The sequence below is a fragment of the Oryzias melastigma genome, linkage group LG7, assembly GCF_002922805.2.
Source record: "Oryzias melastigma strain HK-1 linkage group LG7, ASM292280v2, whole genome shotgun sequence".
NCBI lineage: Eukaryota > Metazoa > Chordata > Actinopteri > Beloniformes > Adrianichthyidae > Oryzias > Oryzias melastigma.
The window spans coordinates 21,932,286-21,948,929 of record NC_050518.1 but is presented as its reverse complement, the minus strand read 5'-3'; the positions used below and the strand labels follow the sequence as shown (position 1 = coordinate 21,948,929).

The 16,644-nt window shown below is 40.1% G+C and overlaps 2 protein-coding genes across 6 annotated transcripts in view; both read left to right on the top strand.

The window, feature by feature from the left end:
• Positions 1-7,063, top strand: part of LOC112159147 (dnaJ homolog subfamily C member 5) — a 12,829-nt gene extending 5,766 nt beyond the window's left edge. Inside the window, exons 2-5 of the mRNA XM_024293042.2 lie at positions 3,188-3,331; positions 3,897-4,110; positions 4,769-4,940; positions 5,221-7,063. Coding sequence (XP_024148810.1) covers positions 3,225-3,331; positions 3,897-4,110; positions 4,769-4,940; positions 5,221-5,318 — 591 coding nt within the window. The 5' untranslated portion in view covers positions 3,188-3,224 and the 3' untranslated portion in view covers positions 5,319-7,063. The remainder of the gene's footprint in view (positions 1-3,187; positions 3,332-3,896; positions 4,111-4,768; positions 4,941-5,220) is intronic.
• A 3,283-nt stretch (positions 7,064-10,346) lies between these two features.
• LOC112159145 (tripartite motif-containing protein 54) overlaps positions 10,347-16,644 on the top strand; it is a 13,082-nt gene continuing 6,784 nt past the window's right edge. The window contains exons 1-5 of one of the 5 annotated variants that reach the window (XM_024293040.2): positions 10,347-10,507; positions 13,649-13,852; positions 13,989-14,161; positions 14,229-14,403; positions 15,420-15,515. In XM_024293040.2, coding sequence (XP_024148808.1) covers positions 13,670-13,852; positions 13,989-14,161; positions 14,229-14,403; positions 15,420-15,515 — 627 coding nt within the window. In that variant the 5' untranslated portion in view covers positions 10,347-10,507; positions 13,649-13,669. Of the gene's footprint in view, positions 10,624-13,645; positions 13,853-13,956; positions 14,162-14,228; positions 14,404-15,419; positions 15,516-16,644 lie in introns of those variants that run through there. The other 4 variants (XM_024293039.2, XM_024293041.2, XM_036212886.1 and 1 more) reach the window with 4 other exon arrangements.

The window sequence follows — 16,644 nt, the reverse complement described above, 5'->3', positions numbered from 1 at the left end:
TGACTTGGGACTTGACTCGGACTTGAGGACAAAGACTTGGGACTTGACTCGGACTTGCAAAACAATGACTTGGTCCCACCTCTGGTTGCTGGACCTTTTATTCCCACGTTTTCCTTCAGCTCAATTTTTGATAATAAGCTTGGACACATTACTCTGACCTACCAGCTTGTTTATCATTGACCTTTTGCTTTTTATCCTCCCTATGAAGGGATGTCTGTCTTCTGACGTGTGTCCAGTCAGCGGTCCTATGACTGTAGCTACTCACTCAGACCATTTAAAGACTCTAGAAACCTTTGCAGGGTTTTGAATTAATTAGCTGATTAAGGTGTGAGACTAACTAGGGGTGTTGGGGGAAAAATGGATTTGGTGATATATCAGGAAATTTAATTTGGCAATACCTGTATTTTAAAATGCTGACAAGACCATTTTTAATGAATATTTTACGAGTCTCCTACCTACCTACCGACCGACCACTAATTGGCAGCACAGTACACTTTGAGCAGCTCTACACCACACCAGAACAACAAGATCTCGCGAGAACCAGCTTGTGTTAAATGTTGAGTCTCACTGGTTTAGTCAACATTTCTGTTTTTGTTGTAATGAAACAACTATGACTTTTTTCCATAAATAAAAAGCTTAAATAATTCTTCTGGCACAGTCTTGGAATCTATCACGATATGTAATGTATCGTGAGACATGCATCACGATACGTATTGCATTGCTAGATTCTTGCCAATCCACACCCCTAATACTAACATTGCTTTTTGATAACATTTTAATTTCAGCCCCTATATGTGTTGAATTGTATGAGAAAACCTATTTCTACATTCTTGAGATGTACCTCATCCCACCAACTCGTAACCTCACAAGCTGGATGCAGTTCCACTGGTCAGAGCTTTGGGTGGAGGAGTTTGAACATGATTAGTCCACACAAATACACACACACACAAACGCAGGTTTAGTGTGATGATAATCCGAAGACCTCTGATGAATTGTCCTCATTGGTTAATCCCAGCCAGGAGGGGGAGAATCTGTGTTACGATTGGTTAATCCAAGGCACACTTGTAGGCGGGAATTAGGGAGGTGTTAAATCAATGTGCTTTCAGACGTGGAGTAAAGAAACTGCATGGTAGCCTCGGCAAGAACGACCATCTGCTGTTCTGACCGCATTAAGAACAAAGCTTTATTCGTTTGTTTTTCAAGCTGGACAGTGGACGGTTAAAAGCGTGAGCTCAGTTTGTCTCTGGGGTGTGTCACTTTTCAGAGTCCAGCCGTTTTCTCCAAAGGTTTGTGTTTGAAGATAATCCATGTATATTTAGATTCAGAGAAGCCAGGCGCAACCTGCTGCTCCTCCCTCCCAGTCCACAGCTCGCCCCACACGGAAACCCAGCAGGACGCGTCCACTTCACTATAAAACTGAAAATGTTATATTTAGACAATCTTGACTGATATAAAACGCAACGTCTCTGCTGATATCTTAGACATCTACCAATGTAGAAATACAGGAAGACAGAAGAGCATTAACCAATTTCCTCTTTACAACACACTCTTGCATTAATACTTCAGCAATATTATGCAATCGAACAAAGTGGGTCAACTTTCTGAGTCCGATTTTCTTGGTGATTCAGTACAAAGTTTGTGAAAACTGACAGTTTCTACAACAAGTTAGTTCCTTTGACCTATTGAACTGAATAGGAAGGCCATAACTCCACATTAAAATATATTCAATCAGCAGACTGTTGTGTTCCTGAAATATCATTTCACGTGGCTGTAGGAAGGTTGTGACCCCGTGTTTGACCCGTTTCTGGAGATGGGTGGGTTGTGTGTCTGGCTAAGTCAACACAAGTGAAGCGTGCTGTGCTCAGGCCATTCACAGTCGGTTTGCTTTTCATGACGGCCCGTCTGAACCACCTGCTCTCATGACTGTTTACCTCCTGTTAGGAGAAGAGCCAGCAGGTTTGTGGGATGTGAATTCAGCCACACAGTCTTTTCTTTTAATGTGTTTTTAGACATGTTTTATTATGAATGCAGTTTTTTTATGTTTATCTTCTATTCAGCTGAAGCAGAGACCTGTACACTGTTTGATCTTTAAAATCCGTCCTAGTGGTCTTTTAATTCCGATTATTCTGTTTTTAGTCTAAATCAGGGGCCAGCTATGACATTAAGTGCCAATTTGACATTTTCTCCATTAAAAACTGTTACCAAGTATAATGCGAACTTTAACACAAAGAAATGCAAAAATATTTCCAATATATATGAAATTTTAATTTCTATCCCAAACTGCTGATTAAATAACCTTTTTAAACATTTGGCATTAACTCAAAGACGTCCGTGATCAAACATTTCTCAAAGTCTTTCATGTAGTTGACAACCAGAACCTTGGACCGGTCCGATTGACTGAGTTATTGAACGAAGATCTTCCAACCTGTTACCCAGGTCTTTTCTAATTTGCCTTTAAATTCTGGCATATTTGACAATTTCAGCATTCCTTCTGGTCAGATGGTCATTTAGATGAACAGCAGATCCTTTCAGGTTTCTCCTTTCCTTCATCAGAGCTAGTTTGTGTTTTTGTTTACAGACATGATGAGAATCGCTGGTTTATCCGTCATCTTTCTCCTGGGAAGCGGGTGACGGATCTCCATGGTATTTAGTACATCTGTAAAGGATCACAGATTCATGTACCACGGACTCCTCCGCCACGCACCTTTATCATCATTTATATCAGTTGTCCGTTCAATATCATTCATGTACACCGTCTTTGATATGTGCCAAAGTTTTTGCTTAACGTTTATCTAATCATGGGTTAACCTGAAGCTCTGGGTGTGTTTTAAAGTACTTTAAAAATGTTTTATTAAATATATGTATTGAAGCTTTTAAAAAAATGAATTGAAGGCCTTTATTTGATTGTTTTTTCCTGTTGTTTTCTTTTTTTTTTTCCACCGATTCAAAATATGCTCCAAAAAGTGAGTTTTGTGGTTTGTTAGACCCACATACCACACACACAAAAATGGTACATTCCATTTTTATGGCGTCCCTAGATCACAAAGAGCACGGCAGGACCAACACTGGAGTTTTAACGCTTTGCTGAAAGACTTTCAATCACACATTTCTCTGCTACAATGAAAGCTGTTCTTCTACACTTCTTGTCCTGTTATCAGATTTGATTTGTTGTGTTTTCTTTCTGCAGGCGAGTGGCAACTTGAGTGAGTGAGCAGATAAAAACCATGGACCACCAGAGGCAGAGGACTCTGTCAACATCAGGCGAGTCTCTGTATGTTGTTCTCGGAGTCGACAAGAACGCCACGACAGAAGACATTAAGAAATGCTACAGGTATGTGATGTCATCTCCTTTAGACTCAGTTCATCAGCCACAAGAGAGCCGACACATTTAAATGATTAATTTATCCACCTTCTTTAAGAGATTTAAATGTGTTTGTTATTGAACTGAAAGAAGTTATTTCAACACAAGCTGTGTGTGGAATCTAACACGACTTCTTTACTAAAAGTTTGAAGAATCCTGCAGTCTATAAAGTTAAAAAAGCAGGAAATAAAAGCAAAATTTGCTTCAATATATAATTGAAATCAATGACTCTGACATTACTGAACTCTATGAAAATAAAAGGTTCTTATGAACATATTAACTTTTCTGTCATGGTAGTTGGTACGTTCTCCAACCATAAACTGACTGAAATAAAGATGAACCAAACATTTTATCTTCTGGTTCATTCTTTATGTTTTCATTGCTGTTTTGGTCAGATAGAATGTCATCCAGCCCTACTCTCCTTATATCTCTACCGGGCAGCCTGTTTGATACAGCTCCAAAGCTCGAGTAGCTTTCATCATGAGGAAAAAGAGAGGCTGTAACCAAAATGAGATGGTCTCTTTGCACTTTTCAGGAAACTGGCGTTAAAATTTCACCCTGACAAAAACCCGGACAACCCGGACGCAGCGGAGAAGTTCAAAGAAATAAACAACGCCCACTCCATCTTGGTTGACCCCACGAAGAAGAACATCTACGACAAATACGGCTCTCTGGGACTTTATGTGGCGGAACAGTTCGGAGAGGAGAATGTCAACACCTACTTTGTCCTGTCAAGCTGGTGGGCCAAGGTATGGAAAACACATTTACTGAGATTTCACACCATCTAGACATGGTTGGAGGCACGAGGAAACTGTAAATGAAAGTACTGGAGATTTATGGAGTCTTCAGAAGTGAAAGAGAAAGTTGTGAGCCAGCGACTCCGCCCCTTCACCAGATAACTGAAAGGAGCCAGTGACTCCGCCCCTCCCACTGATAGTTGAAATGAGCCAGTGACTCCGCCCCTCCCACAGATAGTTGAAATGAGTCTATGACTCCACCCCTCCAACAAAGATTTTAAATGAGTCAGTGACTCCGCCCCTCACACCCAAGAGCTGAATTGACCCAGTGACTCCGCCCCTCCCTCAGAGAGCTGAAACAAGCCCATAGATGCATTTCCCGTGTTGTTTTCTAAGATTGTTTCCGCAGAGCAGCAGGAGTTCATCAGAAATTCACCTCTGAGTTCTGGACGGGACTGTTTGCATGAATCCACCTACCCCTAATTAGAATGTAAAAATACTCAGAAATGCCAATTTAGGCTTTATGACTTTAGGCTTTTTTTTGACATATGTCCTCCATCATCAGAAAAATACCTCAAAAACATGTTAAAAAACCCAATTTTCATCAGAATGGGTCTTTATAGAAATGATGTTAACTCTGTAAACTCTCTGCTTGTGTTTGATCCCACAGGCTTTGTTTGCCTTCTGCTGCCTGGCAACCGGCTGCTACTGCTGCTGCTGCTTGTGTTGCTGCTGTAACTGCTGCTGCGGCAAATGTAAACCTCGGCCTCCGATGGACCAGGAACCAGACTTCTACGTTTCTCCTGAGGACCTGGAGGCGCAGATGACCGCCGAGGAGAAAGGTAACGACACGGAAGCGCAGAAATTTTCACATTTTAAATCACTTTCTGGCTTTTAGGATGTCGTCTCTGTCCAGGTGTTTCTTTTTTTAATACACTGAACCGATGTAATCGTTTCTTCACTGTCAGGTTTTATTTTTGTTGAGTTCATACTCCACATTTTACAAAATTCGTGATGTTTTTTCATTGTACTTGTATTTTATGGTTTTGGAGTTTGTAGTTTAGGTCCTTTTATGTTTTTGGGGACTTTTTAAGTCTCACTGTGGTTTTGTGTGTTTTCCAGATGGCAGTGATCCGATCGTCATGCAGCCGTCTTCGGCCACAGAAACCACCCAGCTCACCTCCGACGCTCACCACAGTTACAAGACTGACGCTTACTGAGCAAACACACACAGCTCACAGCTACTAGGGCTCGGTGGTAGATGAACCTCTTCAATCTGACGCGATACAAACGGAGTCTCTATGTGTCAAATGAGTAGCTCACTGTCGGTGAGTTAAAGCCAGTCAGACCAGCTGCCAATGCTGCTCCTCCTTTAGCTGCTCACTCCTCCACGACGCCGCAGCGCTGCTGTTGGAGGGATTCAGCTGTATCAGCTGTGCAGAAACACATCCAAGCTCATCTGGAGGATCTGCTTTGTGCATCATCACTTTGGTTCTAAAGCCTCAGATCATGTTTTTATCACCCAGCCCTAATAGCTGCTGTGTCAGCCAAAACACACTCCTACACACACACACACACACACACAGAAGGGGCTCTGTTGTGTAACTGCATCATGAATTCTTCTGCTCCCACTTTGTAACCCGTCTGTGTGTTTCCTTCATTCTTCTGGAGACGACGCATGAGAACATCAGACGAGCGCCGAACGTTTCCTCCGTTTCATTTAAGATAAATAAAGGGAAAAAAAAACAACGAAATTATGAACGCAGCTTTTAAGCAACTGCAAAACCGATCTATTTATTTTAACTTCCTGTTATGATCATTTTTAGGCATCAGTTAATGGAAAACTAAATGTAAATTAATTTTAATCAAACTTGGCGTCGTATTGGAGTTGGTTCTGCTTCAGTCTGCCTGAGCAGAAACAGATTCTGCTCCTTTCAGTCTGCTTCCCGACAGAACTCTAGTCCAGAAGAACCCGAACAGACTCAGAGGTTCTGTCTTCAGTTTTTAGGACTAAAGATGATGCTGGTGGTGGACGTGTTCTCGTTTTTAACTATGCAGAGGTGTCCAAAGTCCGGCCCGACGGCCGCCTGAAGTCCATTAGGAATCGGCCCTCAAGAAACAATGTTTTGTTCCACATTTGCCCATTTTTATCATCAGCTAAATTTCTGTGTTTGGTCCCGCCCATTTGGGGAGCAGAGTAAGCTCAAGTCAAAGTGGCCACGCCCCTTCATGTCCAGCTGTCTGCAGCGTTCGTCTCTGAAGCCGTGTGGCGCTGCAGGAGTTAAAAGTCCAACATCAACCCCTTTCTTCTTTGTTTTAGTTTACAGACCAGATAAAAAAGATGTAAATGTTGTTGAAAGTGTCCGTTTAGATGTCTTTGTTTCTAATGTAGATTATTTTTGTTTTCCCTTATTTGTTTTTAGAGGTTTTGTTTGTAATTGTTTATGTTGTTAATAAATCAACCTGATTACGTTGTTGATATCCAAAGTCTTATTTGTTGACTAAATGCACTTCTGAATCCTTGTAGCGCTGAAAGGGACTCTGAACTACCCCAGATTAAGTTTCTTTCCTCAAATTCTCCTTTTTGTATTTCTCCGATAGCTCCTCTCGAGTGGCACCACATTCATTATTCCTAGTTTAGTTTAACAGGAATGCCGCTCCATCATCAGAATCCCGGTCAGTTTGGTGAGCGATTCGGGTGAACAGGGATTCCCAAATGTTCAGAAACACAAACTCTGTGTGAGTAGACGCCTGGGGATGAAGGTAATGTCATGATTTTTCTTATATTTTTAATATTTAAGTGCTAGCTGGAATGTTGAGGGGGATTGTGTAGAAGTTTCTGTGTGATGTAAATACTCTCCGTGTGAAGCGTAGAGACGTGCAGGTTCTCTGTTTTTAGCATGACCTGATAATGTTTTATGTAAATGATGTGCGGTTGTAAAATAAATGTTTCTGAAGCTTCAGACTCTGTCGCCTCACTGTGGCTTTTATTCACCAGAAACCAGATAATCAGCATTGAAATGATGAAGAGTCTCTAATTTAATTAAAACTTCTTAATCTGCTGAGGATCGTCCAGCGAGTTTACCTGACTGGACTGTTGGAAATCCTAAAAGTGAAATAAAAAGTGTTCATGGCTGTGGACAGGTTCCTATACAGACTGTTTAAATGTTTCAGCATATTTAACCTGAAGTAACCCAATTCCATTTTATGCCCAAAAACATTTTAAATTTATTTTTTAAATTATTTTTGTTGATATGTTTTCCACATTTCATTGAGTCAAAGCTCGTCAGATTAAACTACAAATTTTAAAAATCTTACCCTGGTATAGACTCCTTGATGTTGCCTTTTGTTTCTATGTACTTAATGTCCAATAACCGTGGAACACTTTGTCCATAAAAAGTTACACCATCACTTTTGCCGGGTAATTTTTACCCAATAAAAAGTATTTGTCATAAAAATAGATCAAAATATGAAAATGTTAAATGGTAAATTAGTAGTTTTCTTATATTTTAAACTGTGGATTATGTAATGAAATTGAAAATAAAAACATTGGAAGATCCCAAAACATGCTTTAAAATGACTAAAAAATGACACTAGAGTCTTGGTCTTTGGTCCACCCATTCCGGGGACACGTGAGACTTTAGGGACACTCAGAAAAATGCAACATATTGAAAATTAAGTGAATACTTTTGCTCAGGTGAAAATCACCTGCTGTGCTCTAGGATTAAGAAACCTTTCTCAGATAATCCTTTGGTCTATTTTTACATTATCTTTTACTTATGCTGTTTGTAGCCAAAATAAAAAAATACCTTGTTGCTTTGTAGGACACAGTTCAGTAGTTCATCAAAAATTCACCTCTAATTTGACCATTGGGGCCAAATTTGACCCTCCCTATATCCCATCGTCTATCGACGGGCAGGTCAAAAAGGGTGGAAATGTCATCACAAAAAGAACCACAATACAAGCAGATTTTTTTGGTTTTAAATTATTTCACTTTTTGCACCAACCTGACTTACTACAGACAGAATGAAAAAAATATCTGTCAGAATTGAATAAAACTATGTTAAAAGAAAGAAAAAATATTTATGTTTAGGGGGATTAAGTTCTGTTCAAGTTAAAAAAGAAAAAAAAAAGTATACAAACATAAAAAATCTGAAGGGGAGTGAGAAGAAGAAAAATAGTATAAATTCTCACCCCGTACCGCGTATAATTAGTATTCCTGAGCCCAGTACTCCTAAAATTAAAGTACATTATGTTACATTTACACATGGACACATACAGTATAACTCTCATTTCCAAAATCACCCACATGAGTAACACCAGAACACTGTAAACTGAATTTGGCTGCTGAAGATGACAGTGCTGATAGCTGAAGATTCTGAATCTGATAGCTGAAAACGCTGAAGCTGATAGCTGAAAACACTGAAGCTGATAGGCAGCTAAAATATAAACTAAAGGCTAAGATGGCCTAAAAAAACGTTAAAAAACACTAAATAGCCAAAACAGCTAGCATGTAGCTGAAATATTAGCTAAACTCCAAAATAGCCTAAGAAATCTTAGTAAATGCCAAAATAGTCCAAAAAGCTAACATAATGTCAATTTTTGAAACTTAAAACCGTAACTTTTTAACATAATTATGAATAATAAAAAGGCAGGAATATTATTCCAGAATAAATCAACTTAAACCGTAAAAAATATATTTTGTCAAAATTATGCAATTGTAATATAAATATTTTGTTTAGCATTTGTTTCTACTTTGATTTATATGTAACTTTTGATTGAGACTCTGAATCTCTGCAGGAATGTGGGTTTCTGTCCTGGGCGGCTCATGATTGAAATGCAGTTTCTGTGTTGGGCAACCGCTTGACCGGAAAGTCCCGCTTCTGTATAAGACTCTTGACCAGAAATCTCCACTCCTGTAAGACAACCCATGACCCTAAGGCATATGCAAACAGGAAGTTCCACTTGAAACCTATAAAAGCCAAGCGTCTATTCTATTCAGGCAGAACCCTCGAAGACAGGCTCCTCTGTGCGTCTGATCCACGTACATTACACTGAATTGTTATTAAATACTTGTGTTTAACTTGAAAGCTTGTCTGCTCCTTCATCGGATTCCAATCATTTTCCACAACAAGCGTAAGATAACATCGGGCCATTAATAACAATAAAATAAAATGATCTGGAGGGCCGGATCCGGCCCCCGGGCCTTGACTTTGACATGTGATATAACATAGTCAAAATCCCACAATAAAAGAAATAGAAAATCCAATTTATATTCTGGCATGCCTTTAAGGTGAATTCTGGTTATGCTTATTAACATTTCGATGGTCCATGGCGTTCCAAAGTCAGTCAAATTGTTTTGGTACAACTTTAGTAAACTAAGTCGTTCCACCGCTTGATGGATTATTGGAGTGTTAGGGTTACTGTAGTCAGGAGCCTCATAGAGTGATGTCCGGTCCTTCTAAAGTTTAATTCACGACTGTTGAGTTTTGCTTGATGTGCCTTAAAGTCCAATCATGTCACTTTAGGAAATGAAAAACATTTTATTTTCTTTAACCAGAGAGCCACATGGAAGGGGTCAAAGAGACACATGGAGGGGTCAAAGAGCCACATGGAGGGGTCAAAGAGTCACATGGAGGGGTCAAAGAGACACATAGAGGGGTCAAAGAGCCACATGGAGGAGTCAAAGAGACACATAGAGGGGTCAAAGAGACACATGGAGGGGTCAAAGAGTCACATGTGGCCCCAGAGCCGCGGGTTTCAGACCCCTGGTTTAGAGTCACCAATGAACCTCTAAAGCCTGTTTTTGGACTGTGGGCGGAGAAAACCCACATATGCACGAGGAGAACACTCATGAACGAACCCAACTGGGATTTGAACCAGGACCTCTTTGCTGTGAGGTGAGACCGCTAACCACTGCACCACCATGCCACCCATCTTTGCTTTTGTTTCTCAGTCATAACAGTCATTTCTGGCCCGACATGTTTAGAATATTGTTTTATCCAGTAGAAGCTTTTATTCAGGACACGTTGTTTCTGCCAAACCGTGTTCACAGTCACAGCAGGTAGAATGTGAAAATGCAGCGTTCCAGAGGACAATTGTGTCCCTCTGGACTGGATGATAATCATGTTGTATGTGGTTTGTGTGGGCTGTGGGGGTGAAACCGTAGACGCGGCGCAGCCTGGCAGGAGCTTAATCGGTCCACATACCAGCCACCGCCTCATATGGGCTGTGAGGGGATCAGCTCAGAGACACGGGGCAGAAACCCGATGCCCTCCAGCACACGCAGGTTTCTCAGATGGAGAAAAAAACAACAAAGAGCGGTTCCACTTCTGCTGAGTGAGTTCTGAATGAGAGTGTGTCGGGAGGAAGATACAAGAGAGGAAGATCTGGAGGACGCTGGGACCAGGTAGAGTCGCCCTCGAGTCTGATTTGAGGTGATCGTGGTGTCAGAGGAGCTCCAGGAATCGGTTCATCGAGTGAAGGAATTCCTGTAAGACACCTGTACATGCCTCACATGTGGAGGTTAGGAAAGGTTCTGCATGGAGAACTTACACAACGGAGACACTTGAACTTTATTGAACGCTGACTACTGAGGGGTCAGTCGGTTATTTACGGCACCAGCAACTTCCCTCATCTTTGCAGGTCAGCGGCTTCATTTAAAAGCAGTTCAGAACTCCAGAACATATTAGAACACAACTGTAGTGAAGTGCTCCTTAATATTACCATATTTCACCTACTGTATAGAAATAATTATAAGAATTCCTTATATCCTCTATTTTTACTTCAAAAACAAACCATTTTGATTATATAAATTGTTTGTTGATCATGTAAACTGAGCGGCTGTAGGAACTTGAGGACCAAAAAGTTTCTGTGTTTGGTTCTAAACTCTGGAACAGGTTAAGTGATGCGATCAAACAATGTTCAAACGTACATAAACTCAAGAAAATGTATTAAAAAATTATAATTTCACAATATGAAGATAAGATGAGTTAAAGATCATCTGGAGTTTGAATTCTTCCAAATGTGTGAACATGTTAACTTGAATGTGTTGAAATAATTGAAGCTTTTTTAACAACCAATGAGTTTTACAGAGTGTAATATGTATAAATGATTACTGAAGTGATTTAATTACAGTCAATAAGATATTGAGTTTCTTTACTTGATCTGAAATTTGTAGCAAAGATTACTGGATTAATGTAATCATGTGTTCTAATGATAATCAATGATTATAACATATTGAGTGAATCATGAATGTTTACCAAAATGATGTAAGAATTATTTCAGAGAATAATCAATAAGCATTCTATTGATTCTGGAAAACTTGATTTTCAATGTGTTGGGATGATTTCTGGATTTATATGAAATTGTATTCTGATTAGAATCAGTGAGTATTATATATCTGTTACTCGATGTGTGATTGATGTTACTGTTTACTGAAATCATAAAAGAATGTTTAATGAGATGAATCAATAATTGATCAATAAAACAACAATAAAACTGACAGCAAAATAAAATAAAAGCAACGATGTGGCTAAATTTGATAAGCAACTGCATAGATTAAAAGATAGGCCGGATAAAATCATAAACATGATGAACCATAAAAGACATAAAGCACTAAGCAATAATCAACAAGCATTCAACGTTACTTGAAATAAAAAACTTGCATTTGTTCTGATTCAAATTGGATTACAAAATTTAGCAAAACTGTAAAATGAAGTATCTAAGTAGAGATGGGATTATATAAATTCACTTCTTTCCACTTCTTTTCAAGCAATCAATGTAACTCTGCTTGACTTTAGTTAATAATTACTCTATTAAACGGTGACTTTAGTCAGTCTTTGCTTTTTTTCCATTCTCAACAGATTTCATTATTTGAGTTTGAAAACCTGTGGGATTTGTTTGTCTTGTATTGTCCACAATTTATGCTTGAAATAAAAAGGATCAATCGATCAATCAATTGATCGGTTGGTTAACCAAGCAAGCAAGCAATAATTTGAGCAACCGATCAATCGACCAATCGAACAACCAAGCAAGTGAATAAGCAATAAGCAACCAACCAACCAACCAAGCAACAAGCAAGCAACCAACCAACCAAGCAAGCAACCAACCGAGCAGCCAAACAAGCAACCAACCAACCAAGCATCCCAGCCACCAATCAACCAACCAGTTGAGCAACCAAGCAGGCAAGCAACTAACAAATTGAACAACCGAGCAAGAAAGAAACAACCAACCAATCAAGCAAGTAACCAACCAACCCAGCAACCAAGCCAGTAACCAACTGACCAACCGAGCGGCCAAACAAGCAACCATCCAACTAAGCAACCCAAGAACCAACCAGTTGACCAACCAAGCAAGTAACCAACCAACCGAACAACCGGGCAACCAAACAAGCAACCGACCCACCAGTTGAGCAAGCAAGCAAGTAACCAACCAACCGAACAACCGAGCAGCCAAACAAGCAACCAACCTACCAGTTGAGCAACCAACCAATTGACCAACAAGGAAGCAACAAGCAAGCAACCAATCAATCGACCAACCAAGCAACCAATGAAGCAAACAACCAAGCAAGCAAGCAATCAATTGTGCAGCCAAGCAAGCACCCAACCAATCAACCAACAGAGCAACCGACCGACCAACCAACCAATCAACCAACAGAGCAACCGACCGACCAACCAACCAATCAACCAACTGAGCAACCAACCAACCAAGACATCAACCAACCAAGCAACAAACCAACCAACCAATCAACGAGCTAGTTTAAACATGCTAGACTTTCTCCTGCATAAAGACAGCAACCGTTATTCTCAGATGTCTCTATGTTCAGGATCTCTGTAGAGTTTAGTCAAACTATTCTTGTTTAGAAAAGACGACACATAAAAGGGAGAAAAAAAACACTAATCTTAAGAAGACAATCACTAGAAAGTATAAATAATCTGGCCAGGCAGCAAGTCAGTGTTAACTAGAAATCTAATGATAAGATTTCCAACACAAGCATTCAAACCTGTAAAAAGAAGCTAAAAAAAGCTAATGTAAGAATGACTTCTATTTAGCACTTATATTTAGAACAAAATTCTACATTTTTGTTTCCAAAATGACTGAATAAAGTCTACGAAATGAACCAAACATAACAGAGCAATTCAAGCTTTTTAAATCAAGAGTCGAGAGTTTGAACTCATTTTAATAATAATTTGTATTTTTCTAGATCCCAGCTCTTAACCCTTTAACTCCAGAGACCCAGTGTTCATATTCTTTCATTTATTGTAACTTTTCAACCGTTAACACGATAATTCCAATAGATTCTGAAGGAGAAAAGCGGCTCCTCGAGCTGCTTTTCTCCTTCAGAATCTACTGGAATTACATTGACTGCCTTAACGATTTAAAAGTTACAGTATGTTAAAGATTTTGAGTTTTACGGTGACGCCTCAGGTGTTGATAACATAACACCATGTTTCTACCGGCGTTGTCTGATTAGTTTCATGTTTCACCTCCACACGGTCTAGGTGTCAGAACCGTCTGGATCTGACTCCCTCCTCTCTGGTTCCAGCAGGTAGCGGTCGGCGGCGGCAGCATGTCTCTGTCAGGTGACCTGACCTGGCTCCACAGCAGCGGGGGGGAGGAGCGCGAGGCTGCACTGGCACGGCTGGAGAAGCAGCTCACGTGTCCCATCTGCATGGAGATCTTCAACAAGCCGGTGGTCATCCTGCCATGTGAGCACAACCTCTGCAGGAAGTGTGCGAACGAGCTCTACCAGGTCAGTAGAATGAAGAGTGGACGTTCTGGAGGTCACGGGGTCATCATCGAGGTTGAATGTTCGAGATAATAGGAATACACTTTCCATCATACTCATTTTGACAGGTGACAGCATTTTCCTGATGGCGTTTGTGCAGCCCTCTTTGTTCCAGGCGCGGACCACCATGCTGGTGAACAGCGGCCGTTTCCGTTGCCCCTCCTGCAGGCACGAGGTGGTGCTGGATCGCCACGGGGTCTATGGCCTCCAGAGGAACCTGCTGGTGGAAAACATCATCGATATCTACAAACAGGAAAACACCAGAGCAGCCAGGTGAGGAGCAGAGCCGGCCAATCAGAGAGCTGATTCCAGACGACTAACAGAAACCGTCTGTCTGCAGCCCTGTCTCTCCTCCACCACTTCCTGCAGAGCTGTCGTGCTCCGATCATGAGGGCGAGAAGGTGAACATCTACTGCCTCACCTGTCAAGTTCCCACCTGTTCTCTCTGCAAAGTGTTTGGGGGTCATCAGTCCTGCCAGGTGGCTCCTCTGACGGACGTTTTCCAGAAGCAGAAGGTAGATTATCCCTTTCATGACTGTAATGGACACATTTCCTGTTAAATTAATAAACCCAATTTAAAGTAACGTCAATTAACTTGACTTAACTTAACGTAGCGTAACATAAAGTAGCGTAGTGTAGTGTAGCTTACCATAGCATAGCTTAACCAACCATCCTAACCTAACCAAGCTTGACTTGATGTGATGTGATGTAATGTGACATGACATGACATGACATGACTGACCAACCAACTAAATAACATTGCTAAGATAAGCTAAATTTAACTAAATTAAGCTAAAATAAGCTAAGCTAAGATAAGCCAAGATAAGCTAAGCTGAGCTAACCTTACCTTACCTTATCCTTACCCTTAATCTACCAGCCAATTAACCACCCTAACCTAACTAAGCTAAACTTGATGTGATATGACAGGAGTTAACTTAACTTCACATAACCAGCCAACTAACTAACTAACTAACTAACTAACTAACTAACTAACTAACTAACTAACTAACATTGCATCGTTAAGGTAAGCTTAACTTGACTTTACTTTCCTTGACCTGACCTGACCAAACTTAACCTTACCTTACATTAACCTAAACCAACCATCCATCCTAACTTGACCAAGTTAAACTTGACTTGAATTGACTTGTATTTACCTAACTAGCCAACCTATTAACTAACAAACCTACATTGCTTAGCTAAGCTCAACTCAACTTAACTTACCTTAACTTACCTTAACCAAACTTGATATGACTTGACTTTACCTAACTAACTAGCCAACCAACCAGTTAACAAACTAACATTGCTTAGCTAAGCTTAACTTAACGTAACTTAACTTAATTTAACCACCACTGTGATGTTAAAAAAGTGGTGACCAATAATACGTTTTAGACAAACTTTGTGAAAAAAAGACAAACTTCTCTGATCGTAGTGAATCTCTAGCCACAAATAAAACATGTTCTCTGTCTTTACTAAAGTTACACTGATAAATCTGTTCTCTGAGCTCACAGTGACGTGAACGTTTGTTTTCCAGGAGGTCCTGGGTGAAGGAGTCACATCTCTGGAAGCTTTCAGTGAAAAACTGAGGACTCACATCAGTGATCTTCAGGAGACCTGCAGACACATCGAGGTCAGTGACCCCAACGCTTTCACTTTAGACAAATGAGGGCCTCAGTTTCTAATGTGATGACATTTCATTTAGGAGTTTAAGGGACGACTCGTGATTTATTTTTGTTGAAGTCCATTTTCTGATGAAGCAGGAAGACGCTCTCTGTTGACTGATTCGTCAGGATTTAAAAATGATAAAATTTACTAAAACAAAAGTTAAAGTCATATCAGTTGTAGTGCTGCAACAAACGATTATTTTAGCAGTCGACTAATCACCGATTATTTTTTTTCTTATTATTCGACTAATCGGATCATTCGCAAACTGGATGTAAAACACATCATCATCATTTGCTTTAAACTAACAAAAAACTGTATATATAACATTACCTGCAATAATGCTAGAGTGAATTCTATAAGCTGAATTTGGCCGATGAAAATGCTGAAGCTGATAGCTAGCTGAAATATTATTTAAATGCTAAATTAGCTTAAAAACCAGAAAATAACATAGGTTAGTCAAAACAGCTAGCATGTAGCTTAAATAATAGCAAGAATTCAAAATAGTCTAAAACACCTTAATAAAGGTCAAAATAGTCCAAAAAGCTAACAGAATGCTGTCATAACTTTCAACTTTACTACATTCTGAATCCATTTAATATAAAGTAACGACTAATCAACCATTAAATTAGTCGTCGACTATTTTAATGGTTGATTAGTCGACTAATCGTGGCAGCCCTAATCAGTGCTCATGCACCTATAGGTGTGTGGAATTTGTTCTGTGCATTTGACCTATCCCGGGGGGGAGTGGTAAGCTGCAGACACAGCTGTGCTCAGGGACCATTTGGTGGTTTAATCCCCCACTTCAATCCCAAAATGCTGAGTGTCGAGCAGGGAGGCTCTGGGTTCCATTTTTAGAGTGTTTGGAATGACTCGGCCGGGATTTGAACTCACGACCTTCTACTCTCAGGGCGGACACTCTACCACAAGGCCACTGAGCTGGTAAAAGCATGATCTCATTACAGTAAAACATTCTTTAGGGTGTCATCTGAATTCCAATATGTTCAAAATGAACTTCATTGGGTTTCCTGGTTCATCAGTGGTCTGGTCTCCATTTGGGAGGAGCCTAAAGGGCAGACAGCAGATCCTGGTTCTTG